General features: G+C 40.3%; 1 protein-coding gene across 1 annotated transcript in view; it reads right to left on the bottom strand.

Moving 5' to 3' along the window:
- The window catches only part of C5H12orf42 (chromosome 5 C12orf42 homolog), a 456,508-nt gene extending 450,070 nt beyond the window's left edge, over positions 1–6,438 (bottom strand). Inside the window, exon 1 of the mRNA XM_075599098.1 lies at positions 6,220–6,438. Within this exon, the coding sequence (XP_075455213.1) occupies positions 6,220–6,438 (219 nt within the window). The remainder of the gene's footprint in view (positions 1–6,219) is intronic.
- Between the last annotated feature and the right edge of the window lie 8,164 nt (positions 6,439–14,602).

Here is a 14,602-nt window from a genome sequence, read left to right as displayed (position 1 = left end):
GAATCACCACAGGAAAAAAATCCATGTAGTAAACGGGGGCTTATTTACAAAACCCTGCAAAATGTATCTTCAATGTTAGGAAAACCTGATACAAGGCTTTACACTCTAATGCTAGTAAGTACTATAGTTTTAAACAAAGTAAGAAAATGTGGAAATGTTGAGTCAAACAGTACTGATCTGTAACTAGTGTACCTAAAATTGAAAATTCAACCTCTTAAATTATTATAATTTGCAAACATGATTGATGTGATTCCACCTTGGGTTTATTTTTCCTTCTAGGAGGTAAGCAGATGGCCTCGGGAGCAGAACCACATTTCCGCTCCGGGGATCCCCTGCTTCCCAAGATACTAGTGCCCCTGGTACGATCCCCAGCTGGGTAAATAATATGGAGGTTTAAATATGGAAGATTTAAGAAAAAGGAAGAAAAGAAAAAGGAAGTATCAGAAGCTCCTATAGAGGCAAGTATCTTAAGAAACGGGATCCCCGGAGCTGAATTAAAGGAAGTTCAGCTCACTATTGACAATTTTTTGTGTTTTATTAATAAATAAAAATGGTATCAGCTAATACTGAAGTACTCATTCATTTGGGTACTCATTCGCATCTAGACTATCATGGCTACGTCAATTTAATTCATGATAGAAGATACCTCATATCTGCATGAAAAAGTAACTGACCAAACGGATTACAAAAGAAACACAACTCAACAATGACATCTACTTCTTATCAGAATGTAAGAGAAGGAACCTGATTCCAAATGAACTTACAATCAAGAACCCACTTGCAACAACGCGCAATTGACATTACGCTGAGCAACTCTGCAAACCGACCAGTGAGAAACTGAGCAATGAGCAGATATTAAAATGTAAAAAATACACAACTCTGCACAAGAAACTACAGTGCGACTTAGGCTACGATCATACCAGCTCCGGCTGGGCGTGCGCACAACCGGGTGATGTCAGCAATGCGATCCAACAAAGCGGCATGTGCACTGCAGGCAGGAGGCAGCTGGAGGAGACAGGGAGGTGTGGCGGAGGCGTGGCCGTGAGCAGTTCACCCTCATTGGCTGAACCGCTCACGTGATGCGATCGTCGCCTGAAGAAAACAATTTCCCTGGTTTGTTCTCCTGTCAGCGTCGCACCAGGTATGTACATTATAATTGTCTTGTTGCTAGTTGTTTTTGAGTTGCGTGGTGACGCGCAGCATGGCGCCGCCGGCCACTTTTGGTATAATCACGGCCTTAAGAAACAGAATACACTACAATGCTTTTTCAAATATGACAGCAGACCATGGACACAATATAAGATATTTCAAACTAACAAAATGCCAATCAATATTACTACTGTAAAATCAACTAATTACCAGCCTGATAGTAAATTAGAATTAGAAACATGAAATGATCTTTCAAAACAGATACTCATCATCAACCAAGAAGAACACACAGCCTGCCTGGGAGTTATAAACATGTCTTAATATGAACTGTAAAAACCTGAGATTTCAGTTCTCTCTAAGGCTGCGTCCAAAGATAGGCAGACCGCGCGGACGCGTCTGCACGCTGAGCGATAAGACTGCCTAAAGGCAGTGATCGCGTCTATATGGCGTGCGGGTGCGCGGGAGAGGGTGCGCGATGCGCGAGAAATCAATTAAAACTGATTTCTCGCGCGATAGGGCGGTCACGTGAGCGTTTCGCCCAATGAGGGCGAACCAGCTCTGTGACGTCACTGGCCCGCCCATAGACATGCCCCCAGATGGCGCGCGTACTAAGGCCAGGCTTTCCCTCAGCCTCTGCACGCCTCTGCACGGCTGCAGTGTCTATGGACGCAGCCTTAGGGACAAACATTCTGTCCCACCACCAAACTGGATCAAATCCAATTATACTCAGATCTAGAAGAATTCTTCAGGAGATAAAAAAAAGAAGAATATTTCCACAAAAAAAAAGTGAGCAGCCCCCATAATGATAATTATAATATAGCAACAACAAGAAGAGGAACATCTCTAGATTGCAAGCTCTCAGGAGTACGGCCCTCATTACCTCTTTGTATCTATCTGTGCATGTTTGTCCTCACCTGTATACAACCATTTTTGTTTTTGTAATATACTTAACTCTGTACCCCCATTGTACCACGCTGCGGAATATGTTGACGCTTCACAAATAAACGATAATAGTAACACGAAAGTAATAAGCTTATCTCATATGAGGAACCCCGGGTTACTGGTGATGCTTCTTCTTTTACTGTTGAAGCAAATTTGCTGATTAATAATTCTTAATGGCATGCCTCTGACTGGAAACATAGTACTGTATGCAGACAAAGAAAGTGATCAGCGGAGCGACGGCCAGAAGCAATTGCACAGGAACCCGAAGTTTTAGAAAAATATAAAAATTACTTTGATATTGTTAACAGTACAAGACGCCCAAAAATCCTCCTACATGTTTTGCACCTAAGCTGCAATTTTTCAATTAGTTTTTCCTTGAAAAAGCACTCAGATGCAAAACATGTAGAAGGACCTTTTGTACTTTGTTAATGACCTCAATAAATGAATTGTTATATGTTTCTAAAACTTTGGGTTCCCGTGTAATTGCTTGCTGGCTGTTGCTCCGTTGATCACTTCTTTTGTCTGCAACTCACAGACACATCTACTGCACAAAAACTGACCACAATCCAACCCATAAATATACAAAGCAACTCAGGAATCTCATCAACTCATTCCCTAATCACCTGCAAGCACAATTGGAACTACTAATACCTAATAACCCAGGAGTTAGTATCTTTTACATGCTTCCCAAAATCCACAAACCAGGAAAACTTGACAGACCAATTATAACAGGTATGTATACACTCACTCAACAAATATCAGGCCTAGTGGAGAACATCCTAAACTCACCAGTCAAAAACACCAACAGCTTCATACAAGATACCACAGATTTCCTAAATAAACTTAACAACATCAAACAACTACCATCCAACACATTACTAGTTACCATGGATGTAGAATCCCTGTACAATAACATCTCCCACAAGGATGGCACTGAGGCATGCTTGCAATTCCTTGGATCAGAAATACAGTGCTGAAGTAATTACCAGACTTATGGAATACCTACTCTCCCACACAACTACTTCAGCTTCAACAAAGAAAATGTACCTGTACAACTAATAGGGATTGCAATGGGCACCAGGATTGCACCGCAATATACAAATCTTTTTATAACAAATCTTGAACCAAGATTCCTAACCACATGCCTTCATAAACATTACAAATATTAGCGATACATTGATTATCTATTTATCAAATGGACAGTAGGTGAAGACAATCTAAAAAGTTACAAGTCCTTTAATTCATTCCATCCATCAATTAAGCTGAAAAGAGATTATTTGGCAAACATAGTTGTATCTTGAAAGTTCACTCGAGCCCTGAAGAATGGCAAACTACACACATCTGTATACAAGAAACCCACAGACTATTGTAATTACCTCCATAACTTCAGCTTCCACCCCACTTATACAAAACAAGCCCTCATACACAGCCAGACTATAAGATATCACTGCATATGCTCTGACACTAAAGACCAGAACAGACACCTCATAACCCTGACTGAATAATTCAAACCAATGGGATACAAGCCATAGACTATTGCCACAAAAATCACATCTGTGCTAAATGCCAGACGAGAACACCTGCTCTGAAACAAAAAGAAGGAAACAATCATACCCCAAAAAAACTGCAATCTATGTTGAAAGGGGATGACTCATTAAAATAAATCTTCCCTAAACCTCCAATCCTTGCATTCCGGCAACCGCCAAATCTCAGACAGATGTTAGTCAACAGAAAAAGTTACAACGACACCAAGAATGGCACAAGATCATGAAACAAACTTCAAACTTTGTAAACATATACACCAAGATCCCACAGCCAGTCGCAAACATAGAACAATCAATGTGAAAGGATCATACTGCTGCACATGCAGAAATGTGATACAGTATGATTCAATGCAGAAAATGTGAACAAGCATGCTATATTAGTGAAATCAGTCAAAAACTTCCAACCAGAATGAACCTACAGAGACACAATAACACACCATGAAGGAAGATACAGCACTCCAGTGGGATATCACTTCTCACAGCCAAATCATTTCATAAATTATTTAAAAATCCAAATGATCAAAAGAATGTTTAAAAGCACTGAAGAACACAAAACAATTGAACTCAAAATGACAATGCTTTCTGAAAAAAAGAAGAAAAAAAAAAAGGAGGGACATAATACTGATATGGGGTTTCTTACACATTGGAATCACTGTATGCTAGGACAGGGGTGTGCAAACTGGGGGGCACAAGATTTTTCAGTGGGGTTGCAGCAGTTGCAGAGGCCCCGCACTCTTCCCCAAGGTATTTAAATTAAATATGTGAGGTCTCTGCAAGGTCCCTTACCTTGTCTTCAGCGGTGTCAAATGACACCTCGGGGTCACGTGATGTTCCCCTGTGCTAGGAAATAATGGTGAAAAGCAGAGTTGCAGACCTGTGAGATGTGAATGTGCTCACAAGTGATATTTTGATTTGCTGTACAGTATGCTATACTGTGGAAGGTTTTTTTGTCATGTTTTTACCCACCGTAACTTATTTAAGTTGTGGTTGAAACATACTCCAGTATAACTAACCTCACACTGACAAGACCCAAAAGGTCAAAACAGCTGTTTGTGGGAAGGTTTACTGGCTATGCACTTTAACCCAGGCGCAAACTTTTTTGTCTGTCTGCCTACGCGCCCCCCTCCCCTTTACCTTTCTTCCAGCGTTTTCTGATGTCGCAACGTGACCTCATTTGACGCATCGCCAGAAGACGCCGGAAACAAGGTAAGGGACACAGAGGCCTTGCACGCTCCCCCAGCATTTAATCCCTCCCCCCCTGCACGCTACACTGCTGATGGATTTACAGTATGGCCCTAAATGCTCTCCACATGTCTCAATTTCTCACTATCCCTTTCATCCATTTATTTTCCTGTCTGTTTATTTACTATTCCCTCTGCCAGTCCTTCTCTACCTCATGTTGGACTTTACATCTGTGTTAAACTTATGGAATCTTGTACGTCAGTATTGCTGACCTGAGGAAGAGAAGAGAACTCTCAAAAACTTGTCCTTAAATATTAATTGTTAGTCCAAATAGAAAGATATCACCTAATACTGAAGTACTCATTTATTTTGCAACTGGACTAGCGGCTACTTCTATTTAATTCATGTGTTATTAAAAGCCTTTACTGTATGCTTACAGGTTCTAGGTACAGAGAATGGTATTCACATGGTAATTCTTATTCCAAAAAAATGTCCTAATGAAAGAAAAAGCATGAATATATAGTGATAGCTTTCTATTCAATGATGCCAGCTTGTTTAACAGCTTTGGTAGAAGTAAACAAGAAGCAAACTGAAGACCTGCTGTTTTAATAATAAAAAAAAATTGCCACCGGTATCTAAAGCCATGACAAATAGTGCGACAGAAAAAAACGCTGTGCGACAAACATTATAAATATAGGCGAAAGATAACAACAAACAGATAGCCTTTCAAATACATCCAAAAAGCTTCTGGTTTCTGTTGCAGCCAAATCTCAAAGACAAGGGGAAGCGTGACATTTATTGTTCTTAGCAACGCCTTGGGATACCAGTGTATACTTTAGCAGACTACATTGTGCTCGCCTTCAGCTTGTCCCACATAATTTAGTAAACGGCACACAGAAAAGCATCACATCTGGATTTGTTGCCAAGGCTACAATAAGATTAGTCTGCCTCCCCACCACAAATCAGGCCTGAGGGAGACAGAAATAGATCGGTGGGCTGTCCAAATATCTCCATACAAATTCCAACTTTAACATTTTAGCTAATGATGGTTGTTAACTTATTTTTTTGGGGACGTGTAAACCTTTGTCCAAACACAAAACATTTTGGAGGCATACAGAGCTTCAAAGAACAAACTGTTATTGCTTCCTTGTTGGTAAGTATGATGTGGGAAAAGATCAATATAAGGTATAACAAGAGAGGCTCTAAGCCTCAGAAGAACGAAAGTGCAAAAGGTACAAATCTTTGCAAAATCAACGTTAAAATATTTGCTGCCACCTATTAAATTGTAAAGAGTATGTCCAAACACATGCACGACCAGCTGCTTAATGTGTTTTTGAATGATGTTTACATTTTAACACACTATTTTACAACCTAACTAATAAGCACATAGGCCCTGACTCACCTTAGGCAAAGCACATTTATTTAACTTCAAAGGCTTAAACACTGTTCCTGGTGACGTTGGGTATGGAATCCCTGCTGGATAGCTGCCAAGCTTATTTCTTCCACCTCCACAGGTAAAATCCATCCTGTGCCTCTGGTCCTTTGTGCTCCCATGTAGAAGCTTAGAAAATTGAGAAGACTGGTGCATCTGAGGAGCCAAAGTTGGGGCTCTTCTCTTCATTTCAAACGGTTATAATGCTTACGTGCTGCTGTTTTTGGAGCTCCAAATTTCAACAATCAGCAGCTGGGAAAGCAAGTGGGGAGTCGATTCCCTAGGCATGTGTTTTATCGAAAAAATGAAACAACCAGGTCCAGAACTAGCCACGCATTGCTTCATTGGTTTTAACTCATTAATGTAGAACTGGACATTAGCACAACGCAGACAAATGTCCGGCAGAGCCATACAGCTACAAAGTAGTTAAGGTAGAAAGAGATTTTCTGTAAATTATAAACTAGAGGAGGAGTGGGAAACTCTTAGAAACTAGAAGAGTCATGAAATGTAACCAAAGGCAACATAAATGTGTGCAAGCATCCAAAGCCTAACATTTGTAATATGTTATTGTTACAAAGAAATACATTTAAACTCTCACTACTATACTCCTATTACTGCTCTTCAGTCTTCTCTGTCAACCATATGAAACTTTTTTTTACATGTCTTAGATCTATTCATTAGCCAGACCCGGCATTTTTTACTGGCTGATAATGCATGGATAAAATACAAGGAACAGAGGGCATTGTTACATCCTGTGAGGGCTGCCGACAGAGGGGCGGGTGTGTGTGGGAAGAGCTGGGACAAGTGTCCGGTGGCTCTGTGGGGCCCCGGCCGGCTAAGGCCTCGTTCAGGGTGCTGGCTTCGGAGGGAGGGCGTGCTGCCGTGCGTGCTGCCGTGAGAAACAAAGTATTCAATTTGAATACTGGTTGTCAGGGTAGCAACTGCCCTGTCTCCGAAGCCCGGAGTTGACGCTGGCTACAGTTTCAATAAACGAAAATTTCGTTTTTGAAGCTGCAACAGCGTCACAGGGACCTAGGCAGCCAATGAAATCATTCTTGAGAATGATTTCATGACTGCAACCTCGATACTTAACCTGCCGTGTGTAACCCCGCCCCCTCCTCAACGCTGAAAAGTCTGCTAGGGGATAAACACAGATCGCCCAGCAAACTGCCGCACTGCCGCCCTCCCTCCAACTCCTGCAGCTGGCACCCTGAACGAGGCCTAATGCTGGAATTTCAGCCCATCAAAAAGTTGGGCACAACTTCTACATCAGGTCTTCTCAGCCACCAGGCCCCCCAGATGCATCGGGCCAATGCCGGAAGTTTGGCCGCCCGGAACTCTGGCCCAACTTCCTAACAGGTTCGCAGAGAGAGAGAGAGGCAGAGAGAGAGAGAGAGAGATATGGGGGGGGGAGCGAGAGAGTGATGGGGGGAGAGAGAGAAGGGGAGAGAGAGAAGGGGAGAGAAAGAGGGGGAGAGAGAGGGACGAGGGACAGAAAGAAAGAGGAGGGAACGAGAGAAAGAGGGGGCAGAGAAAGAATGGTAAGAGAGAAAGAGGGGGAGAAGAGGGAGGAATAGAAAGCGGGGGCACGAGAAAGAGGAGGGAATAGAAAGAGGCGGGACGAGAAAGAGGTGGGGATGAGATAGAGTGGGGGGGGGGAAGAGAGAGCAGGGGGAAGATTGGGAGGTGGGGAGATCCCACCCAGTTAACCACTTATAGAAAGAGTAGCCATCCAGGAGGGGGGATACATATTTTATGATAGGAACTCAGGCACATCAAATTAAACTGTATTATGTTTAATAAATAGTTTAATAATAATAGTTTGTTAATGGCATATATACTTATAGGAAGCAAAAAAAAAAAAACAGTCCCAGATTATGACTGGTTTTTTTTTTGCATCAAATCCCCATTTTCCTACAAATTCATATGTAACCTCTCTTGTTTCTACTATACCTCAGACTATTATTTATTTATTCATAAAATGTTTTACCAGGAAGTAATACATTGAGAGTTACCTCTCGTTTTCAAGTATGCCCTGGGCATAAGAGTTAAATGACAAATAATACATGGTTACAAATACAGTTACATAAGTGAACAGGGTATACATTATATACAAGACATTTCATGCATACTTAAAGATAATATATATTATGGGCGTATGTACAGTAACAGTTACAGACCAGATTAAAATGTGAGACAGCTTTGGTTTTGAAAGAACTTAAACTGGTGGTGGATGTGAGAGTCTCCGGTAGGTTGTTCCAATTTTGGGTGCACGGTAAGAGAAGGAGGAGCGGCCGGGTACTTTGTTGAGCCTTGGGACCATGAACAGTCTTTTGGAGTCAGATCTCAGATGATAAGTGCTGCATGTGTTAGGGGTGAGGAGCTTGTTCAGATGCCTGTTGGTGATACGGGGGCTTAAGTCCGTTACCTATGTTAGCTTCCACACGTGCGTGGGGCCACAAAGGGGACACAACACTTGGATGTATAACAGGTTTATGTATAAGATATGCAGATTTAGAAAACAGGTAATCCGTGACCATGTGATCCTAGGCATAGGATCACTACATACAAAGCACAATATAAATCATAACATTACAGTTAACCTAAACTCTGCGCATGTATGTGTGTTATAGTCAATGTAATAAGCATCCCAATCCTGGGTGGTCAGCCCTATATTTGCATTACCGGTACATCGTTGGAGCTCGGGGTAATTTCACTGTAGGTTGCAGGCTTGTACTTCGCAAAAGGTGTGTATTGTGGTACCACTGTTCCTATGACGTGTCGGGGGATCCCCACCATCGTCAGTCTCTCTCCGGGCTCCGGCTCTCTTCAGCTGGACTATCCATCTAATCAGCTCTCCAGTCTCACGAGGCTATGGATAGAGCCGCACTCTCTCAGCTCCACACAGATCTGCTTACTGTCATGGCCACTCCAGGGTAAAGGCGCACTCTCCCTCATAGTCCCTCCTCCTTTACCAGCCTTGCTACTGGCTAATCACAGAAACATGTCCATAGAGAGGAACCTGCTAGGGGGAAGTGTTCTGGTGTTGCTTGGTATACACAGAGGGTCATACATATATCACCATAATCTAAAACACAAATTCTTATTAAAACAGAACCCAAAGCCAAAATGGGGGAGGGGGAGGAGGGCAAAGTCCACATCATTATAAAATCATGTACTGTATGTATTTGAGAAAGTGTTGTATGTGTGTGCACAATACACCGTATGTTCAGACAGTGCCCCATGTTTGCGTACTAAAGCTGGCCCCAAGTGTAGTATGGAGTAGTACAGTGATAATGCCACTGCTCTGAAGCAGGTGAGACCAATTCAAATCCTAGTGTCAGCAACTTGTAACTTTTGCATAGTCACTTCATCTCTCTGTGCTCCAGGAACCAGCAATTAGATTCTAAGCTCTTACAGACATCAATCCTTACCTTAACGTTCTATGTACAGTGCTGCATACAGCACTATATAAGAATAGCACTATTTAATTCACTGTTATGATATCTTGAAGAAAAACAATACATATTAACAAAAACTATTCTGTGGGACATAGGCAAAAAGTTGTAGTTATTTTGCGTTTTACATGTTTCACAAACCCTTAAAACATTCAGTTGATGTGTTTTGACGGATGGAACAATGGAACGTATGTCCGGATTCTCTAAATGCCAATGCAGTGTATCACACCTCGATAAGGCGTTAACTACCCTTTAAATTAATAGCAGTTACCGCTGGATCAATGTGCAATGCACTGCATCAACACTTAGTGAATCTCTCCATTAAGAAGTTCTTAATCAAAGTCTCCCAGCTGTAAACCTAGGGCACAAAATTGCACCTGATTTATCAGGGGAAACCATTCCCATTGAAAGCAATAGGGTTTTCTTGTTTGATCAATCTGGTGCAGTGTTTTTGCATTAGTTTTGCCCTCATTTGGCAGCCGGAGACTAATAAATGACCTCTTAAATTTGTTTATCATTTTCCATTACAATTTGGGTAAACAGTTGTTACAACAGCTAAGAATATGTGCTTACTAAACGAAGATACTATTAAGTGACAAAGAAAAATGGTCATCAAGAATACATCAGCATATTAATTCGCATTATATCAGTGTTATCCAAATATTCATGTGGGATATAGATATTTATGGTCTTTCCATCGGTGCCTCACCTGTCTACAAAAATATAATCTAAATCCATGGCCATTTCACCTCCACAGGGATTTCTTTATAAGGCCATTAGGCATGCTGACACCACTCTTCATTTTCTCTACATGACATGACCTAGATGTCAGTGCAAATGAGTACGGGGGGGGGGTTCTGCCCAATTTTCTGCATTCTTTATTACTCAGCTATTTGATGTTGCAGGATTTGGAGTATAGGATTATATATTATGCTGCGATATGCAGTAGACATTATGACCACTTCATGAATTCTGTGCTAGAATGGATTTTGCACAGTACCTGCAAAGGTCCAACCTGTTGTGTGGTTGTACACCTGTATTCCTTTCTGCTTCCCCATGGGCTTAGAGCTACAAAAACAGTGTTAGACTAATGTCAAGCATTTGCAGATATTTAAAGAGCCTCCTAGCCTTTATTTATTTTCTGATGAACCAGCAGTAAATACAAATGTACTACCACAATTATCTGTTTTAATCTGTAGAAAGCATTTTTACAGTAATTAGCAATAATACACACCGGGCTGTATAGCAGACACTGTATAGCTCGAGAATGCAGTTCTACAGAAGGTTTCCCATTGTAACTCAGAAATTGTCTGTCGTGTTTTTGGTATATAACTCTCTCTGAAAATATTTGTCCATTTTGCTCATATTCATTAGTTATAAATTATTATTTGCCATCACAGTCTACACGTACTGTAAATAGGAAGTTTGAAGAGTTGATGTTAAGAAAATACCCAAGCCAAATAAGATAGAGTCCCAAAAGGATCAGGGCCCTTACAGTATATGCTCTGGGCATAGGTTCGAATGATTCTGAAAGTCACTTTTTACTTGAAACACAAATTGCCAACAGATTAAGATCACTTAGTATAGCTAGATTATGCATTTTCATAAATTGCTGTATACTGTAGCTTTCGTCCCAATGTGAGACCCCGGTTTTTACATTTTTCAGATACCCTTAAACATTCAGTTGATGTGTGATGACGGATGGAACAGTGAAATTTATGCAAAATATAGGTGACTTGATGGGTGGAAGCCCCTCAAATGTATTCTTTCATTGGGTTGCAAGGTGGAGAGAGAGGTTGTTGCTGATCAGAGCGGTGTTGCATGTGACTTGCAGGGGGAGCAGTTGTGCCTCAGAGGCGTGTCCCATATTACAAAAAACTTAAAATGTTGCAACCCTAATTTATATTATATATACACACACACACACGCACATTTTTATAAACAACTTAATTTTGTAATTAGCTTTCCTAACTCTGGGTATAGGAAACCAAATCTGTGTAATGTTTTAAATGTAATGTTTCAAATAATTGTAGAATATTGATAGGTGCCTAAAGTTCCACCATTTAAACTTCTTAAACATGTATTGGATCATATTGGTACTAAGAGGACAGGACCTTTAAAAGAAAGTGTCTGTGTTTAGTAGCGTTGTTTGCTGAAATGATGCAGAATGACAACACAGATATTTTGAAATATCTGCGATAAAAATCAAACTAATCAACTTCATTTTGGATTCAGGTTGTCATTTCGATAAAGTGTTCTGATACTGGCATCTAAAATTTCAGTGACAATCTCAATTTAGTGCATCATAAGTATCTCAGTCATGAGATGGCAGGTGTTAGGTGAAGTACTTCCAATGTAGCAATGTGTCTATGGTGTAATTTTCAAGCAGTGAAAATATAATTGCACATTAAAACCAAACAAGTTACAGATGAAAGTGAAACATCTAGTGGTACAATACTTGTGAACAAAGATATTCAGATTATGGACTTCATTCTTTAGGAACATTTAGTAAGCAGTCCCAGTTATACATATTACAAATAAAGACATACAATACAATACAATACAATACAAATCCTCAGCGTTGTCAGATCAGGTGATTTTCTCTTTTGAATTCAGAATGTCTCAATAAAAGGCCTGCATATCATTATATGTTTATTTTTTGTCTATTTGGAGTATGTCTTTGTGCTAAATAGTCAAAACAATGGTTTAGCCACTAAAATGCGGTTACTCTACATTGCATAGGCAATCCTTACTGCAAGAGATCCCAGAATGAGATCCTGCCACATAGAATGGGCACTAACACAACAAGTAAACATATTCTAATAAACAAGTTAGGCTGTATGTGGTATATAGTCATTAAAATAATAACCTTACTCATGCAATCATAAACAGAAGAACGAAAATGTGACGATGGCCAGGGCTGGGCATAATTGGAGACCGGAGAACATAAAAAACCTTGAGAAGTAAAACAAAGCTCACAAAACGGGTCTCATTAAGCGGGTCACTAAGTGCTGTGTACTTTTCCTGTAGCATTTCATAGTGTTACTGTTGCCAAGGGAGGCTTGATCCTCTCATTATGTATGTTTGCCTTTCACATCAGAGCAAGTCCCTTTCTATGCCCCAGAACTGTAACAGAAATAAAAAATAAGGAATGAGCCTCTATTATTGCACAAACACCTACAAAGCCGAGGGAGCAAACCGGGCAGGCTGTGGGGTCATTCTTCTAATCATTGATACGCTTGCTCCATCAGACCTGAGTCTTTTGAAACAAGGTCAAAGCCAAGACCTCTGCTGAGTGTCCTCAGTAAGAAATTAACAAGTGTGACAATTTGTGGTCCCTCCCACTAAGACCTCTAGTCCTGCCAGTTTTCAATGCAGTAAATAGAGACATCTGGATGGGGGCTTTTCACTGCAGTAATTGAAAATGAGCATGGATCAAGTTCTGGCGTGTTGTATTCATAAATCTTGAGGCTTAATTACATTAAAGGGAAATCTAGGACTCGGCACTATGGAAACGGCCGATTCTATCAGACGTCCTGATCATGAATCTTTAAGAGAAGCGCTTTTCCCCCTCCATTTGCAGTATTCGTACAGGATATTTTTGTTTAGAACATGTTAAACACTCGAGTGAAAACATAACAGATTTCTATCTACTTAAGTAGGCGACTGCTTCGATCCTATGTGCGTAATCCCTCTTTACCATTTTCAGGATTGGACTAGAAAGATTACATCGTGGTTTTTTTTTCCCCCTAGAAAAATTGGGTAAAAAGAAGCTTTTGATAATTTTAACAAGTACTAAAATACTTAGTGAAGAATACGTTCTATAAGTAATAAGAAGAGAGGTTGCTTCAAATACTGAGGCTTTGCTGTAGATTACCAAACAATGTAATAACCACACCTACAATGTCCATCCTTCATTTCCGTTTCTTGAAGGGTCACAACTTCCTTATCTAAAATCAGTTATTACACAAATGATCCAAACACCTCAAGTACAACTCCGGAAATATCCTGTTACCCATCTTGCCTGCCCCCTCTCTAATCCATTCAAAATGCAGCTGGCAGACTCATTTATGTCACACACCACTTTTTCTCTGCTTGCTCTCTATGCAAATCCATACATTGGCTTCCAATGTCATCCAGGATCAGATTCACACTCATGCAAAACTGCTGCATTGATTTGGAGCTTTCAAGATTTTACGGTTGGACATTAAATTGGGCATAACTTCTTAAGACAGAAATAGAGGATGGCAACGCGTTAGCAAGTAGAATAGACAGACAAACGTAAGGGAAAAGCGATACCTTTAATTGCTACCTCGTGGTTAAAGAGTGCACGCTTTCAGAGTCACAAAGTTTCAGCTTCATTTGTAAAATAAATAATAAAATAGATCTGCCTGAAGAAGAGACCGTTGTGGTCCTGAAAGCGTGCACTCTTTTTAACCGATTGTTGGCTATTATTGTTCACTTATTACTTTTCTGTGAAGACAGAGAAAGAGTGCTTGAAAACTTTCCAAGCACAATTCCCTGAATGCAATCGGCACATTATTTGAAATCTAGTTGTATGCACCACTGTGTGCTTGTTAATGGTATGCAGTGATAAAACATAGCTTTAGTTTATTCAACTTTGTCATCTTTCAAAACAGAAATGAAAATAAAGACTTAAAAAAAAAAAAAAAACAGTTTTAGGATCATGAATAATCCATTCAAAGGCCAGGTACACTATGTTTATTCACATCTTTACAAGGACTAATTCCTCAAGGATATGTTGGGCAACTACTGCCCTGTAGCCTTAATCTTCTTCCATATTCAGTGTATGTAATATCATTGACAAGATCACTATAAACCAAATGTACTAATGTATAAAAACAAGTGTTATTTTTTTTTTCTCGAATGGAGCA

Source organism: Ascaphus truei, chromosome 5 (genome assembly GCF_040206685.1).
Source record: "Ascaphus truei isolate aAscTru1 chromosome 5, aAscTru1.hap1, whole genome shotgun sequence".
Lineage (NCBI taxonomy): Eukaryota > Metazoa > Chordata > Amphibia > Anura > Ascaphidae > Ascaphus > Ascaphus truei.
Note: the sequence above shows the minus strand (reverse complement) of the source record. Positions and strands in the feature narration are given on the sequence as shown.